The 17,805-nt window shown below is 30.5% G+C and overlaps 1 protein-coding gene across 5 annotated transcripts in view; it reads right to left on the bottom strand.

Moving 5' to 3' along the window:
- Positions 1-17,805, bottom strand: part of LOC148622030 (insulin-like peptide receptor) — a 47,567-nt gene that overhangs the window by 4,266 nt on the left and 25,496 nt on the right. Inside the window, exons 11-25 of one of the 5 annotated variants that reach the window (XM_088571511.1) lie at positions 16,958-17,128; positions 16,022-16,223; positions 12,998-13,030; positions 11,962-11,973; positions 7,790-8,102; positions 6,814-6,907; positions 6,388-6,539; positions 3,880-4,045; positions 3,289-3,459; positions 2,650-2,792; positions 2,082-2,146; positions 1,740-1,872; positions 1,215-1,368; positions 632-761; positions 299-433 (exon numbers count right to left, since the gene is read on the bottom strand). In XM_088571511.1, coding sequence (XP_088427637.1) covers positions 299-433; positions 632-761; positions 1,215-1,368; positions 1,740-1,872; positions 2,082-2,146; positions 2,650-2,792; positions 3,289-3,459; positions 3,880-4,045; positions 6,388-6,539; positions 6,814-6,907; positions 7,790-8,102; positions 11,962-11,973; positions 12,998-13,030; positions 16,022-16,223; positions 16,958-17,128 — 2,074 coding nt within the window. Of the gene's footprint in view, positions 1-298; positions 434-631; positions 762-1,214; positions 1,369-1,739; positions 1,873-2,081; positions 2,147-2,649; positions 2,793-3,288; positions 3,460-3,879; positions 4,046-6,387; positions 6,540-6,813; positions 6,908-7,789; positions 8,103-11,961; positions 11,974-12,997; positions 13,031-15,707; positions 15,723-16,021; positions 16,224-16,957; positions 17,129-17,805 lie in introns of all 5 variants that reach the window. The other 4 variants (XM_088571515.1, XM_088571512.1, XM_088571513.1 and 1 more) reach the window with 4 other exon arrangements.

Raw genomic sequence — 17,805 nt, forward strand, 5'->3', positions numbered from 1 at the left:
AGAAATAATGCAACATAAAATAAATCACTCAAAACTCAAACAATAAGAAAATTTTTATCAGATAAAATCTCAATGGTATTAAATTACTATCATACTAACTGGATTTTTTTCAGTTACTGTAAATGTGGATTGATTATTTTGCAATTTGCTGGGTCTATCTATCACTGCATGTCGATGTTAATTTTGCATCATTTTAGGTCTTAAACAAATTAAGCAATTACATTTTTTCCAAAACATTTGGTGGACCTGGAAATGACCACTGTTTTCTATATTCCTTATTATTTGTTACTATACTCACAGCCTATCAGGACAGCCATCAGGCTTCTCAATTACTCTACCACTAATAACATATTTGATGACTTGTTCATGAGATAAACCAATATACGGTAATTCAGCTAATGTTACCATTTCCCAAAGAACAACTCCATAAGACCTGTAAGATAGACATAATTATTTATACAGCAATACATGATTCTTAAAATATAGAACTTACCTTAAAATGAGTTTTTAACTCAACATGAATTAAAGTCTAATTTCCACATAAAACTATTTAATACCATTAAAATAAAGAGTATGATTTCAGCTTACACCTAAGAGGTTTCTGCAGAAATCTACTTTAGTATTGACTCACCATACATCAGAATAACTAGTAAATACACCATCCTTTAATGATTCTGGTCCCATCCAACGTACAGGTAATAAACCTTTCCCACCTTTTCTATAATAATCTGTTTCATATACATCTCTGGTCATTCCAAAATCTGTAACAAAAACATGAATATGACTTATCACATGGGCTATACCAATATTGAAATGCATGATATTGTGCCTATAAAAATACACAGAAAAAATTGTTTTCCAAAATTATATGAAAACTGTACTATTTCCATTGAAGACAAATTTCAAAACAATGCTGCAAGCTGCTTAGAAAATAGTTGTGGAAAGACAGACAGACAGACAAACAGGGTGAATTCTACTTTATTTTCATTAAATTTGCCAAACATAAAAACAGAATATATGCACACCTCCATACGTTAATCTTACAACCCATTTAGTTTCACAACAATCCTGCTCCTTGAGGAGGAGTTGCACACAACATTGTTCTATGATATTTAATTTAAGTATTCATATTTGTATGGTTTAATACGTTAAAAAGGAATTACCTTCAGAGTATAGAATTGTTGATAAAAAGGGTATGAAAAAAAAAAAATTACCTCCAATTTTCACCGTAAGATCTTGTGCCACCATGCAATTTCTGGCAGCCAGATCTCTATGAACAAATTTATGGTCAGAAAGATAAGCCATGCCATCAGCTATTTCTCCAGCCATCTGCCATATTTGGTCTAATGTTGGAGGCTGCATTCCTTCCTAAAATAGAAAAATATAGATCACTTAGTACAAGTCTACAATAAATATGATGATGAAATGTAACAATAATACTAAAGAACACAACATTGTTAGAACAATGAGCCATATATGGCAACTTATATCTTCTTTGAAAAATTATAGAATGGAAAATCTGAAATTGTTTAGGATATATGGCAAAGAGATTGTGGATCTCGGATTCTTAGCTAAGTGCCAATATTAAACTTACTGAAATAAAGGACAGGTAATGAATACTTGTATAGTATCTAAAATTAAGTACATTATGTTTCAAATCTGAAAAACAAGATTTGTTCTTGTCGATGTGAAGATCTGACTGAATACATCTAGCTTAGTGGTTTGATATTAAGTTTTACCTCATTATCAGGTCTCCGTTGACGAAGATAATTTTTCAAATCTCCATGAGTCATCAATTCCATGACCACTAGAGCTGGCTGACTCTGAGACACAATACCTAATAATTGCACTACATGATGGCATTTGAATCCCCTGTTAAGAAAGAATGAAAATGTACCATATTATACATTTCAATCAATCTGTCACAATAAATTACAAAACCTTTTCCTTACAGTTCTAAAGGTTATCATAATATGAAAATAAATTTATGTTTATAGTGAAAATTATAACAAATTTTTAACTAGTAACCCAATAAGTAGTCCCACAGTAATATTGTTTAAAAAAAAACAAACTATACACACTTCATTATAGAGGCTTCTTTCAAAAATGCCACTTTTTGGTAATGGTCTGCATTTTCATTGACGGTCTGAAATGAACAAACACATGAAAGTTGTAAAATGCATCCATGTATTCATTTACAACATCATTAAAAGAAAACTCTGTGTCTGCATAAATATTACCTTAGCATATGTATGGGTTCTTCAATGTCCTCAATTTGATTTCATTAAAGAGTGAATCAAAATTAAATCATAGAGAACCACATTTAATTCTTGAAACAGCATATGCCAGCATGAAATAGCAAATAATGGTATGAAAAATTTAACTTCATACACATGTACATATTGTACATAACTGTTAATTAATGGTAAACCTGTGTAAATCAATCTTCTTTGGTGCATTTATGTCAGAGATTTTCAATGCAATTTCAACCTGTCTAAACTGAACACCTGTCTTAACTAAACAACTTTTATGGTGATTTTGTGTAAAAAGGTTTCACTGTAGAAGAGAATTTCTCTAAAAATCATGTAGTACACATTAGCAAATATAATTCCTAATCAATCATATACATACTACAAGTAAGCAACTTACTTTAACAGCAACAAGAATTTCTTTGCCCTTTTCAATCAAATCCCGAGCTTTACCTTCCCACACCATTCCAAATGACCCTTGACCTAATTCACGAATTAGACTGACTTTATCTCTTTCCACTTCCCATTCATCTGGTACATAAGCTAAAATGGAACAAAATACATTTTAGCATTTGCACAACAATATTCCTGTGCAACTTAATTTTTTTTTTTTATAAACTTATTCTATTTTTTTAATATTAAGCTTTGTATAAAGATAAGCACAGGACTAAATAGCAACATCCATCATGATTGATCTTAAAAGAAAGAATACAAAAGCAGGGCTAAGGTAATACAATCAAAATATTAAGGATGAAGAATTCCACACAATATAAACAAAAACATGGAAAAGTCAGATATATGAAAACATGAAGTCATTTGAAAAAATGAAAGAACTCATAAGCCAGCAAAACTAGTAAAAATGGTAAAGAAGTCAAGGTGTATGTTCAATAATGATCAAATTCAGTCCAAAAAATGACATGAATATCAAACCAATCACAAAATGAAAGTATGCCTTACATAACCAAAGTGTTTATTTTTTAGTTAATCGCTGTATTGCATGGAGACTGAAGATGAAGAGAGTGACTGAAGGAGCTCTTACCATCCATGTCTTGCATATAATCTGGGTTCACGGTCACACTGAGGAAATTCTCAGGAATTTTATGCATCCTACTTCTGGCAACAAACCAAACCACAATCACTATCAGAACAATGATTAGAATTACTATTGGGATAGTTATTGCAATTATTGTGGATGTATCTGGACCATTTTCTGAAAAAAAAAGTAAAATATGCTTGATTTCATTCTGTAACACAATTAAGCACTTAATTGTTGACTACAGTTTTTGGTAAAACATCTCCTTAATGTCATAACCATCATTTAAGAAATAATTGAGTGCAGAAATTATTTTTGCCATTTTATCACATTAGTCAAGAATGCAAATTTATTTTTTGTGATTTTGAGAAGAAACTGCTACAAAAAATTTTAAGTCATTTGCACTTACCAAATAATAGAAAAATTGCAATGATTTCTAAATCTACAGTTAATTTATGTAACTGTGTTTGTAATAGTTTAGACATCAAACTTTAATTTTAGGTTACAAGAATTAAAACTACAACACAATTCATAGAAATAAAAATATCACAAAAAGTTCAGATTTCATCATATAACCCAATTAGACTAAAATCTTACTTGGAGGTTCCTTGATGAAGAACCACCTGACCTTTGACCAAGATCCATTTCCAGCCAGTGAGAATGCTTGTATTCTATAGGAATAATTCCCAGGGGGTAAAATAGGTATAATAGTTCCATTCAGTTTTCTATACTCCTGATATGTTCGGCAAAGGGAGTTAGAATTCTGAAATAAATTAATGTAATCATCATCTCTAAAAAAACATCAAAACTTGTCAAAATGAACACATTACTATTGGTGTTACTATTCAATAATTTCTAGTATCAGATTAAAACTTGTAATAAAGAAAACATATGTATCCATAAGATTTCTAAAAGTTTTAACAAAGATGTTTGATCATGAATGATAGAATGTAAATCAAAAGTGCTGTACCAGCCCTCATGAAATGGCTGAACACCAAAATTCTAAAATATTTTTTTTCAAATGGTTCCAAATAGGGTATGTAAGTCTCATTCTAGTTTCATTTTCTTCACTGGATTTTCCAATGTAGAACGTATTGAAAACCGGAGACCGATCTGTATTTTACTGTTTACTTCCGGGTACTCGAAACGCTGTATAACAATGCAAAATCTTCCGGTTTATGTATTTTCTTACTTCATTTATCATGTAGAAATAGTTATTTGTCATTTTTATTGGTATTTTTTATACAGAAAGTTTTTTGCCCTTAACACTGAACTCAACACTCTCTAAATGAAAAATCACTATGCTTTTCAATGATAGACTAGGACCCATTCTCGTGAAATCACTGGGTCACATGATGTGACTTACACACCCTATTTAAAGAGTACTAAAAGCCCTAAAAACGGCTTAAATGCTTTGGTCATATAAACAGAAATTGTCAATGGCAACAATACGGTCTAATTGTGGCTTTGCTAATAAATTCAGTTTTTAAGGCCTTGTATTGAAAGCAATACATTTAGTCCCATCAGACTGGATGGGATTCTTTCATTAGTTCCAAAAGCTTCTATTACTCTTCATGTAATATGCATCAAATGATTTGCTCAATCAGCTTTTGCAATTGATAAGTGGAGAGTTTCAGACCATACTAAATGTACTTATGCCAGCACTCCACAGTTTAGTTTCGCACTTTTGGCTAGGGATGAAAAATGACATAAATGGAAACGGGTAGTTGCTATAGTGATTAAAAATGAAGAATCTATTGTTGATAAAACATTTTCTGAAAAAAGGGGACTTTTAAAAGTATTTTGCAATGTTTTATATATATTCAATGTTGAAGGGGCTTTTTTTCAATGACAATTTGACTTCATTGTGAAAGTGAAAGTAAGTCAATTTTTTACCATGCTAAATTTAATAAGTGGATTACAAAGTGAAATAGCTCAAAATCTAACCGGCGATGCCCATATGAGGAAGGGGTTTTTGAAGGGAAAAGTTTGAACAGTTTCAGGGATTGAAATAAAAATTTCAGATATTTTGCGGGAAATTTGATATTTTTAAACCTGATTTTATTAACTTTTTTGCAAATTTTCGCATATTTTTGCATGGTTTCTATGGTAACCCTATATGCTGTGGGTAATTATTTTCCAGAAAATTTTTACTGCATCCTGAAGGCCTTGGCTTGAGCTATTTCTAGATATACAGATTTACAGATGCTTGACAATTTTTTAAAGTGATAAATGTTACAAAGCATCAGATTACAAGACCAAAATTAGGCAGTTCTACAATACTGTGGAGTGCTGGCTTAAAGGGAGCTGCCTATACCCCTACACATTTAAAAAATTGCTTTACACCTTAGAAACTAGTGTTTTTATGCTATGCTTTGATACAAGGGTTAAAACAATGTAACTTATGGTATGGACCTATGTTGTTGTTAGCTAATAAGTCCCTAGCAACCAAGTATGCAGATTTTTTGCAAAGTTAACAGAACAATCATTGAACTAATTCATGTGTGAATATGGCTCTTGCCATCACAAAGAATGAAATATATTTTTAAAAGCTAAATATTTGCGCAGGTTACATGTAAAATAGTTAACCGGGCAACTTTTAAGTGCACAATAAGCAAAGGTTTAATAACCTTAGACCTGGAGTGGGCTTTTTAGTATTTGGTTTTCAGTGCATTCAGATTTCTGTGATTTTTCATGTGATGAGCTTCAAATGCACTATTTTGGCATAAAACCTGTGTTAAAAGCTTACAAAACCCCAAATTTAGGGTTTATAAGTACATATGGGTTGTGATTTTGTATGTTTTAAGTGGAAATTTTCATCTAAAAGATGATTATAGCAAAACAGTGAAATGCATATCTGTACTTAGGTATAAGGAAAGTTCTCCACTAATGAAGAGGAGATAGCCTAGTATGAGAATGCCTCTAAAATTGTTATCAATTGTCCTATTATGATAAATTTGGTATCATTTTACTCGTAAGAAGGTAAGCTTTCAAGAAATAACTAGAAAATTACAATATTTAATATTGCATTTTGCTTAATATGAATCTTGATATATATTCATATTTATTATAATGAAGCAGGAGCATACAAACACCAATTATTACCTCTGTTAAACTTCCTTTACTGTATTCAATCCTATATTTTATTATTGGACCATTAGGATGTGGTGGATCCTTCCATTTGACCAACACATTGCCAGTTTTATTATGTTGTTCCTCTGCTGTGATGGTAGTGGAATTTAAATTGTCAGCTGTAGCTGAAAGGCATAAAACATCCAATGAACAATTTTACAGGATACATTTTGTAGAAATATCATTTTGTTTGATAGGTCTCCATGACCTAAATGTTTTTGGAATCTAAAATTTATAATTTAATAAATGATCAATGTGATTATATTTAACATAAGATTATTGGATGACAAATTTCTGAAACTTATTCATTCACTGCCCTCTAGAGCACTCACGATAAAAAATAATTTGGATATTAAGGCAGTCAAAAATATCATAATAATAACTTTCAAAAAAACTTACGAGATTTCAGTGTTCGTCCAACAGTCAGAGCCCTGCTACTGCAATATTTAACTTTGTCAGGGTCTCTTTTGTCACGTTCTTGACAAGCTATAACCTAAAATAATGAAGTAATCCATGTACGCGTAATAAATTTAGATACTTTCACTAAAATTAAGGAGAAGTTTTGCAGACAAAATAGCTTCCCAAGGCACAGCTTGATACATTCGCAAAGTTGACCCAAAACAGTTTGAGCAATTCAAGATCCAACATTTAAACTTGAATTACCATATGATCTAATGTTTTCAAAAAGATTTGTGTAGAAACATATATAACAATAACCATTAAATAGATTAGAATAAAATGTTTCTTTTTATTAAGCACTTATTGATGACTATTTTAATTGTAATATTTAAGCCTTACATAGGCAAAAATGTCAATGCTGTTATTTTTCAAACAGAATTTACTTAACATCTTGTCATTGATATCTAGATTGGACCCTGAATAGAAGTAAGATAAGATACTTGATTACATTCTGAGTGATAAACAAATGTGACAGACATTTTTATTCTCTTTGAGTTTATCACTGTAGTACACATTTCCCTTTATTCTGTCCTTCCTTTTTTTATTTTGTTGACAGACATTTGTCTATCTCTCATACATGACAAGATATTGGAAAATATTCTCAAAACAATGTGAGTAATTGTGACCTTATTAGACCTTCTTTAGAGTTTTGATTGAAAATGACTTCACACACCAGCAGTTTGTAGTCTGCTACTAGAATATTTGCTATAAGTACATTTAAATGATCAAAAATGAAGTTATTAGATTATCAATAAACAGAATAATTACTACTTTTGACTTTCATACTGATAATACATTGTATCATAAGGAACATCTAAACTAGTGCTCATGCATTTGTCATTATTCTACATGATATTGTCAGTATCAAAATCCACAGTAACTACTTTCTATATTTATTACATTCTATTTAACATACCTCAACAGTGTAGTCTTCAAAATGTCCTAGATTAGAAATAATAAATTCTCTGGCATAAACTACAGCCTTGAGAACCTTTGGACTGTCATTTCGAGGTGGGATGGTCCGTTCCTCATGATCTGTATCTGTTACATTCACTGGAACAACTGTATCAGTAGCATTATATGAAAGCACAGGGTCTGATATTGCTCTTTTCTTCTTGTACTTCTCAAACTCCCTTGGGTCAATAACTTCTTTGTAATAATGTGGAGCATTTCGTCTATTTCTTTTGGAACCTTTTCCAGTAGACTTAGTCCTATTCTTTCGATCTGGTCTGTATGGGATACATAAAAGAAAATATAAGTATCTCTTGATCTATTCAAAGTAATGTAAAAATTTAGTATCAACACATAGCACATAAAAAGCAAAATGAAAAAAATTGCCTTCTCTAAATTCAAACTATTTTCATTTTCACAATCAGCAAGCCGATTTACTTAGAAATTCTTTTCTGCTGTTCACAGAAATATTACAGCCAAAATACAAAATAAAATATTTAACATAACTTTCATGCAATATTAAGTTCTTGGACATGAAACTGAGTAAGTTACAACAAAGTGCAGTGTTTTCAGTGTGTGTGTGTGTGGTAACATTTCTTCAGATTCCTGGATGGGCTTGTCTATTTCTAAGACCTTAATTCAACTAGGGCAAGGACTTATACAACACTACAGGCAACACATAATTAACTAAGCACTTGGGAACCGTCTATATAAAATTAATATCTGAAATATGTAAACAAATGGAGAACTGAACATTGAAAAAAGGATGGCTATGAGTACATGCTGTCCAATCAATTTACCAATCAATAATGTGTCCAGATTCAAGTCCGTCCACTTCAGTGATAGACATTTTCTTTTTTTTTAATTGCAAGAAAAATAATACATATAGTCATTTTTTCATTTAAAGAAAAAAAGAAAGGAACTTTTAAAGTTAAATGTATTAGTCAAAGTCAGTTTGGATAATTAATAAAATAAAAGAACCAGTTTTAACCTGAAATAATTAGATTTTTGACTAGTCAGGCCCAGTTTGAAACCAGTGAACATACTGGTTAGAGCTGCTACTGAAGTGATCAGACTAAAGGGAAGGATATCATCAATGATCAGTTGAAACAATGGGTATTTGGTAAATATATTTTCTAACCTACTGGCATGCTGTTAGTTGTATAAACATGATATAAGTCAACGAGAAATAGATACTCCATTACTTAGTTTTATCATCAGTTATATAATTTGTGTAACAATAGCAATTAAATACGAAATACTATTTAATACTAATTAAAAATTCAATAATAGACGTCAGTTTTACTGTCAGGGAAAACTGAAGTTGGTCATTAAACAAATATGAAAGCATTAAAAGCAGGACACAACATGTTATAATGTTTTCTATTACACATATATAAAAAAAAAGAAAAAAAAAATTTCTGCGCAAGTGTTTAATATCATGTTTCCTGTAGAGGGAAATTTTCTACAGTTTGGGGATAACAAGGAACATAAAAACAATACAAATAAGACAAGACAAGACAAGACATAACCAACAAATCACACCATAACATGGACAAATCGATGCTGTCCGACTTAACAAGAGCATATCTGCGCTATACAGAGAGAGAAAAAAGATTGACAATGCAGTCAATGGTGTACTTCACTCACAATAAATGGTTTAACTCATATGGATCGCTGCAAGAAAAAGTTTTACAAATAGCAACATCTTAAAAATTTTGATGTTTGTTAATCTAAGACATTTGTTATTCTACCTATGGACAACAAAATCAAAATAGACTAATACCATGAACTAAACTTGAAAAAAAAACTTTTTATTTTATAATTCTTAACTAATAAATTAATTTAAATTAAACTTGAAACTTAACAATAATTAGTCTGAAAGTCGAATTTTTTAAAATATTTAAATCAGATTTGATAGTTTATACACCATGCCTTTACACATGTACTACAATAATATAACCCTGACCATAACATATTTTTCTGGATACTGTTAGATATAAACTAGCAATATCAAATGGGAAGGTTTTAAATGGGATATAGTACATAGCGGGAATAACATTCTCATGTTCAATTCATAGTTTGTTATAAACTTGATTCATTAGGGCAGATTCTATTATCAGCTTGTGAATTAAAACAGCTGAAAATATTTCACATTAATAACTATGATTCATGAACATGTTTAATAAATACTCCTTAATCAAATTTATAAAATAAAACTAGAATTTGCCCTGAGAAAAATGTTCACATGATTTAATCACAAATAAGAAACAACACTGGGTAACTGTTCTTTATCTTCTGGTATCATTAGGATTCTATTTTAACAAAAAGTTTAGCCAATTTCATTGCCTCATTGGATTTTCACCATAATTATGGGGTACCAGATATTAAAGAACAAGAAACCAGACAAAGTACATACATTGCCTGCCTGCGCTGTCTAGGCTTGCCCTTGCTGTGAAAAAAATAAAAAATTTATAGGGTACCCCTCAAAGCAGGTCCCTTATTTCCCTTCATGTGGAACATACCTCATTATCAATATCCTGTGCTCAATGAAAAGGATCGTTTTTACTTGAATGTACTAAAGACTTGATTCTTATGTGAACAGCCTAAACTGCAACATGTATTGTATAATTTGTACATAATATCACATATTTTAACCATAACATAGTTATATAACAAATCTTTTCAGTAGTCTTATCTTTTTAAAAAGGCCTAAATTAGTACATAACTTAGTTCTTAGAATAATTCTTGTATCAGAAGTTTCATTAGAAGAGACAAGATCATCACAACGTGTTGTTAAACAGTGCTATAGTAAACCAATCTCAAACATTACATAAGTTCTGAAACCCTTTAAGAGTACAAGTATTATAAAGTTGGGAAAAAAGGGAAAAAAACATAGGTATTTGAAAAAAAAAATCCTGTTCCCATTTAAAATTAAACGGAACTAAATCAATAGGTTAATACTGTACAAAAATATTCATAATTTTAATGTACAATTCCAAAAAAAGTCCACAAAACCATCAGAAACAACATAGAAACCATTAACTAAGTAAGTCATTACACTGGACTGGTCAATTTGACAGTTCTAAGAAGGGATAAAGCAAAGAAGGAAACTGCACAGCGGCAGAGTGCCAGGAACAGACATAAATAAACTAGCTTTCATTTTACTTAGTCACATTGCTAGTTTTATAAAAGCACTTGCATTATATCTGAAACTGCCATTCATTTTAAACAAAATAAATTCCTTAACAAAAAGTAAATTCTTCATATAAATCAAGATATTCAAGTATTTTTTAACAAATAAATACATACAAAATTTTGCTCAGTCTCAGTTGAAGAAACAGTGCTTCTATAACAGGCGCACAGCTGCACAGTCAATATTTTGCAGCGGAAATTTCCATGCAGGGTTAGATATTGCAGAAATCAACATATAATTTCTATACAAAATAATCTATTGAACATCAAAATATACTGACTAAATATTTGAGATGGGTTTATGGTGAAAATGCACAACAAAATTTACTGATAATTTGTATTAGGGACAAATAACCATAAAGCTATGACTAAAATATTTAAAAAGAAAGATCTACAAAATTTTCAAAGGAGATACATAACTTGTTAATGGTCTACATATCTGAAGTAAACCAGACAGAAACTAGTTCATAAGTACAGATGATAGAAAAACAATAAAAAGAAAAGAAAATAATAAGAATGATTATAAGACAATGTGTTTAAAGTCCCTTATGTGTTCTCTAACAGTGAACAATTATCACCTTCATGTACAAAAACAGCAAATCATAAGCTCAATCTCCACAATGCATGGTATCACGGCAAGTTAAAAAACTAACTCTTCAAATCCTCAAATTCACATGAAATCCTATGTAAAACTGCACAAATTAGTGTTGTCTACCGTAATAAAAAATTTAGAGACCGTAAAAACTTAAACTTTAGTCCATACCCCAATCTCTAATTGGTATCAGATTTTAGTCATAGCTTTATGAAATATAGCATTATAAATCAAATGTTAAAGAAGTACTAATAGGCGAGCTTTTGGTTTTGGCAGCAGAAAAAGAAAACAAATAGAATGAATGTGCAGCTAGAGTTGCAAACGTTTTGTGAAACGCACTCGCTACTTACCGATACTGATCCCTGTTGTATGCAAAAAGAGCAATAAATTATAATGTTGTCAGCATAACCCAGTATCTACACCAGCCAATAACTTATAGATTCAATATCCACTTTGATGAGCAAGGTTGAAGTTTTTTTAGAAGGGGATTTACTTGCTTTACTTGACTGTAATTAAAACAAGTATCATTTTGAATATCACAGAACAAAGACATGGAAAGAAACTTCAAAGTGGACTTAAATCTAACAGTATTTCTATGGAGTAAATACCCCTAATACATTGCATTGCTGCCCGCCTTTGCAATGCAGTTTATACAGATACATATACTTGGTTATGGTAAAAATATTTGAATTATGATGTCCCGAATAATGTTACGATACATTTCGTACAACCAAATATATGTAGACATGCATTTCCTGCAATCATTATAACAACTCAATAAGCTTAGTGCCTTAAAGAGCTACCTTTAAGAGGTCACAGGTCATTTACCATCTTTTGACAATCATATGATCGCAGCATTGCCTTTGTTCTGCATGACCTATTTCAGCAACACAGTTATCAAGACATTCACAAACCACAAAATACAAAAGGCAGATGCTAATTGAAAAAATGCTCAGCTGTAGATGCTTATGAAGCAAGACATAGAAAAAAATTGAACAATGACAATTTTTATATGACAATACGTTTTAAGAAAGGTTCAAGTCAAACAAGCAACTTCAGTTTTTTTGTTTTTTTTTTCAGGATCTTATTTTACTTATTCTTTTTTATTAAGATTGGGGTTGTAATTGCTTATTGATTTAATAAAACTTTTTGAAAATTATTTTATCCTCGTTTATACATCAATAAGCTGTACTTTGCTTTTAAAACTTAAAACGTCATGAATTAACCTGAAAACATTATGGTATTAATTGTAAGCATTAGAAGCTACTTGCATTTATATATATCAAGTTGGGCTTTATTCATGATTATACATGCACTGTCTTTCAAACCCATTCCTTTATAAGAGCAAGATAACTGTAGCTTTTTTGTATATTTGTGAGACTATACCTCATGCCCTGTCCTGATGTACTGTTGGCACATCTAAAACAGTCAAAATTCTTACACTTTAGGCAATATTACAGTGGTTTTTATTAATAGTTAAGTCCCATTCTATGTAAGAATCAGGCAATGCACATCATAATTCTTAATTTGATCCTTTTTGCCTCAAATTCAATACATCTAGAAAACAACTGAAATGATACTTAAATTTATCCTGAAGCATCTGTGACGTAGATGCTTTTTTTTTACTGAGCTCTTATACAACGAAAAAATGCAGGAAAGTTTTCTCCCCTTTTTCAATAGAGCATTTCAACTAAATTTGACCAATCAATATCTTAAAAAGGCGAATTTTACAAACACTTTGATGGTTATTTCTGGGGGTTATCAGGTATAAATACTTGGTTAATGTAATAAAACTCTGCGTTTTTTTTCCTTTCATGTGCTACACTTTAAACACATTTTGCCCAATTCTTAGATGGAGAAGTACTTAAATTCCTTAACTCCTACTGCCTTATAGCAAGTTGTAAGTTTAACATACAAAATAGAATTGGTGCTTGAAAAATCTCTAAATATTTTTAAAATAGCATGATGGGTGTAATCACATCTTAGTGTAACTTGGGTAAAAAAGGCTTGTTAAGAATATTATAGCTCCAGCACAATGTGTTTAATTAGATAAATGTGTCTTATATTACTTCATTCAAACTTGTTCTACTATGTGAATGTACAAGGTGTATAAATAGTCAACAATTGGAACACATTTCCTGGTGGAACATAAGTAAGCCTATTTAACCATTAAAAATTTTAACTTGTATGATAGGGGTATCATCATTTTATAATTTAAATGGTATATCACAAATGAATTTCACCAGATCAACTGGAAGCACTTAATATTTTTTATCTCTATCCTAGTTTGCATATGACATTTCACTGTTTTTATACTACCTTTCTCTGGTGAAACATCAAAAACAAGTATATTCAATCCCTTGAATGATTCCACAATTTTTTGTTACATTTGGTGATGATTAAAGATCATGCAAAAATTTATGCTGGATACAGTACATGTAGTGAAAAAAGAAGAAAATTCATCTTCAAAGTTCTCATATGAGTAAACATGCTCAAAGCAATTAAGATTAGATAACTGTATAATCATTGTTATAAAGAATGATTTAGGCATCATACATATAACCAATAAAAAAATCAAATTGTTATCGATAAGTAGTATTCTCCATTTAAAATCTATTTCCAAGATAAATTAAAAAAAAACAAAAACAATAACAAAAAAAACAAAAAAAAAAAAAAAACACACCATATTTTGATCATCTTGTAAGTAATATTTCCTATTAAAGAGTTTTCCTATCAAGGATAGTAACAAAGAAAAACTGTTGTTCTTGTATATAGTAATGACAGACATTATTTATTACAAATAGACCTACTAAAGAAATGAAATCAGGCTGAGGGACAAAGGCATGGGTTATGAAAGCTGCATGTATATAAATATATAACAATCAATAGGAATTATCTTATCAATATGATGATGAAACCTCAGGAAATGATGTTTTTACCTGTACTGATGAATTGATGATATGACAGATTTCTCGTTAACTTATCGCAAAGCTAAAAAGTTAAAATCTTTGCATTCAACACCAAGCATATAAAAATCTTACCAATATGGACTAGTGTAACCAGTCATTCTGACATTGTAGCACGGAAGCCAAGAGTTTATGAACACTGTTTCTAAGGTGGGATTATATCATTATGTTTTTTATCCCACAAAAGATATATGTCTGTAAGTAGGTAGAAGAGGTAAAAACAACTGCTGAATTGATATCACTGAAGTTTGGAAAAGATCAGTCAAAGAGACAGTGTTCAAGGTAAACTAAGATGCCTACTAATAGCTTTGTGTCTGTGATGATACCCAAATCCATAGTTTAGTATATAAATCACAATGTTTAGTAGGACCTAAACCTATTTTAAGTAGTCTTTATTTTTCTATATAAGTACTCATGTTAGTAACCAAACGAAAACAACCACACCATAATAATTCATCATTCCATGAAAATTCAGATCATTTTCTATTCGACTAAAACTTGTCTTTAACCAGGGTAGAAAACTCACTCAAATTCTAGCCAGTCCTTAATATAATTTTTCAATATATTTACTATATGGCTATATAGATTTTTGCTAAGATTAGCCAGCCCTGCCTAAAAATAGCCAGTCTCGGGCTGGCGGGCAGGCTACTATTTCTAACCTATATTTGACATTAAGTTTAGAAATTACAGTATACTTATATTAATCCTCAACAGGAAATTTGATAAAACATCCAATAATTTCCTTTTCAGTATACTGCACATTGTGGGACCTTAATTTTTAGTCACATGCAAAACTACCAGGTGGTATACCATTACCATATACCAATTTTGTACAGTCCTTTTTAAAAATAAAGAAGGACATGCAATGATAAGCCCTTTCCAATTAATTAACTTATCTATGAGGACTTCTGGGAAAAACATTTCTCAGCAATCTTAATATAGAACCCTAACTTTAATTGGTGCCATTAGTTAATTGTAGCAATATTTCATTAAATGCATATTCATTTAGTCCTATGTCTACTATAGTTAAACTATAAGAGTACAATACTTGACAGAGGTGATGTTTACAACACACATGGTCCGACTGACCAGTATTTCTGTCATGCAGTGTATTAATTTTCTCTACTTACATTTTCCTGTCATTTCTTGACAGTTTCAATATAAATTTAAATGGAATCACTTATGTCATTGAATAAAATGAGAATACAAAATGAAATAACATTGCTTTTAAATTCTATGTATGCACATCAAAATAAATCACGGGTTAATAAGGAGATGTCTTCAATAATTAGTAATGGTCTTCATGACAAATGTTGATAAAAAGATTGAAAATCCACTCATGTGTTAGTAGTAAGGAAATACACTGATTTTCATCATAGGGGCAAATTATTTCAATTTTCATAATACAGAACAAACATCTGAAAATGAAAAGCAAGTAATATACCTTTTGACATAAACGTTGTTATGTAAAAAATTTTCAAACTGAATTTGCATGCTACGTTCCCTGGCCAAAAGCTCCAGATCTTTTTCAGAGGATTCACATTCGCAGCACTTTCCATTTAGTTTCTCCTGTTGTTTCTTAACTTCTTTCTTTTCTTCTTTTTCTTTTTCTTCTTTTTCTTCAGATGTTTCATATGCTATCAAAGCTACAACAAGCAGATAAATATAGTACTAGCATGATAATTTCCGGAAATTAGTATGTGTAGATATCAAATGACTTCACCTACAGTCAATTGGGACATTTTTGTTGTAGTTTTATTTCTGTTTATTTGGTGCCGCCTTTATAAGTGTCAAAATTAAACATACAAAAATATTATGTATGCATGTATTTATACTGCCAATACATTGGTATATTATCTATGTTGAGTGAATGACAAACGATGTGGAAACCAATGGCTTTTGAATGCAAAAGTGTTAACCTTATTAAAAAGATAAAAAATGTATTTATTATTATTATTTATTTTATCCAGAAAAAAAAACAGGAGAATTGAATTGGTTACTTGTAGCATTAGAATTAGATGGATTATTTTCACTCTGATGAAAAGGCCAAAATAAAACACACAAAACTTAAACATGTCAGATAACACCAAAATACCCCTATGCCAAAATATCCCAATTTTTTTCAGAATTATTTACAGTACCATTTTGGCTTTACCTACATATCAGTCTTTGTATTGTACAGTAATAATTTGATTTTGACAAACGTTCTTAAAAAAAAAAAGCATTTTTAAAAAGTGTTCAAGCATTCAAGTCATTCTGATCATTTTTTACTCACTATTTAAAAAGTATCAGAGATCACTTCATATTTACAAAAATCCAAATTGTATAATGACATGACAGAAGCTTATTTGTATCCATTTGCCAATAGTCAAGTACTCACGATTGGTGCAGTAATCTCTGGGTGCAAATGAGCGTGGATCTAACTTCCTCCGTCTCCAATAAACCTCATAGTGAGTAACATTTCCATTTGGCGAATTTGGAGGATCCCATGTAATATGTAGTTCTCCAGGATTGATTGCTTTTACTTTTAGATTGGCTGGAACTGTGGGCACTGTTAACAGAAAAAAAAACTCACTTTCATTACAAAGCAAGTAGGAAAGATTAACTTGGCTTAACAGTTATCACAGATTTTCTAATTAATACCCTGTTATCTCTCTTTTTAAATCATTGTAGATTGTTCTAGTCCTATGACTTCTTGTTCTGATACTAATTGGTTGGGACTTGACTGTCAACAACAGGATATAATGTGGTATTTGCATTTTAATTCATGTTTTAGATATTTTGGGTTTTTTTTACTACAAAATAAAGAAAACCATAGGCTTAGGCAACATCACACAAGGAGTGTTGATATTGGTATGAAAGTCTTGTTTAAGCTGTTAAGATACTATTTCAATAATCAAATAAACACAATTTACTATACAAACAGCAAACTTAACTATTTTCTAAAATTTTGAAAGTTCTCAACATTACCACAACATTGAAAGTTTTAACTGTCTAGAATGTAAAAATATGACAATTAATCGTTGTCGTGCAAGGCTCTATTTTTTACCATTATTATTTAAAGTTATGGCTTTTAGTCATCAGCTTTGAAGGTAATAACAATTATCATCTCATTTGTGTTAAAATAAGATCCTGTTAAATAATTTGATTTTTTTTGGTGTGTCAGGTTGAGCTATTCTAATTATTAGTCATTCCAGTCTCAGCATTAATACACAACTGATATTTAAC

The sequence above is a fragment of the Perna viridis genome, chromosome 3 (genome assembly GCF_037379345.1).
Source record: "Perna viridis isolate PV_CMFRI_1.1 ecotype Kerala chromosome 3, ASM3737934v1, whole genome shotgun sequence".
Lineage (NCBI taxonomy): Eukaryota > Metazoa > Mollusca > Bivalvia > Mytilida > Mytilidae > Perna > Perna viridis.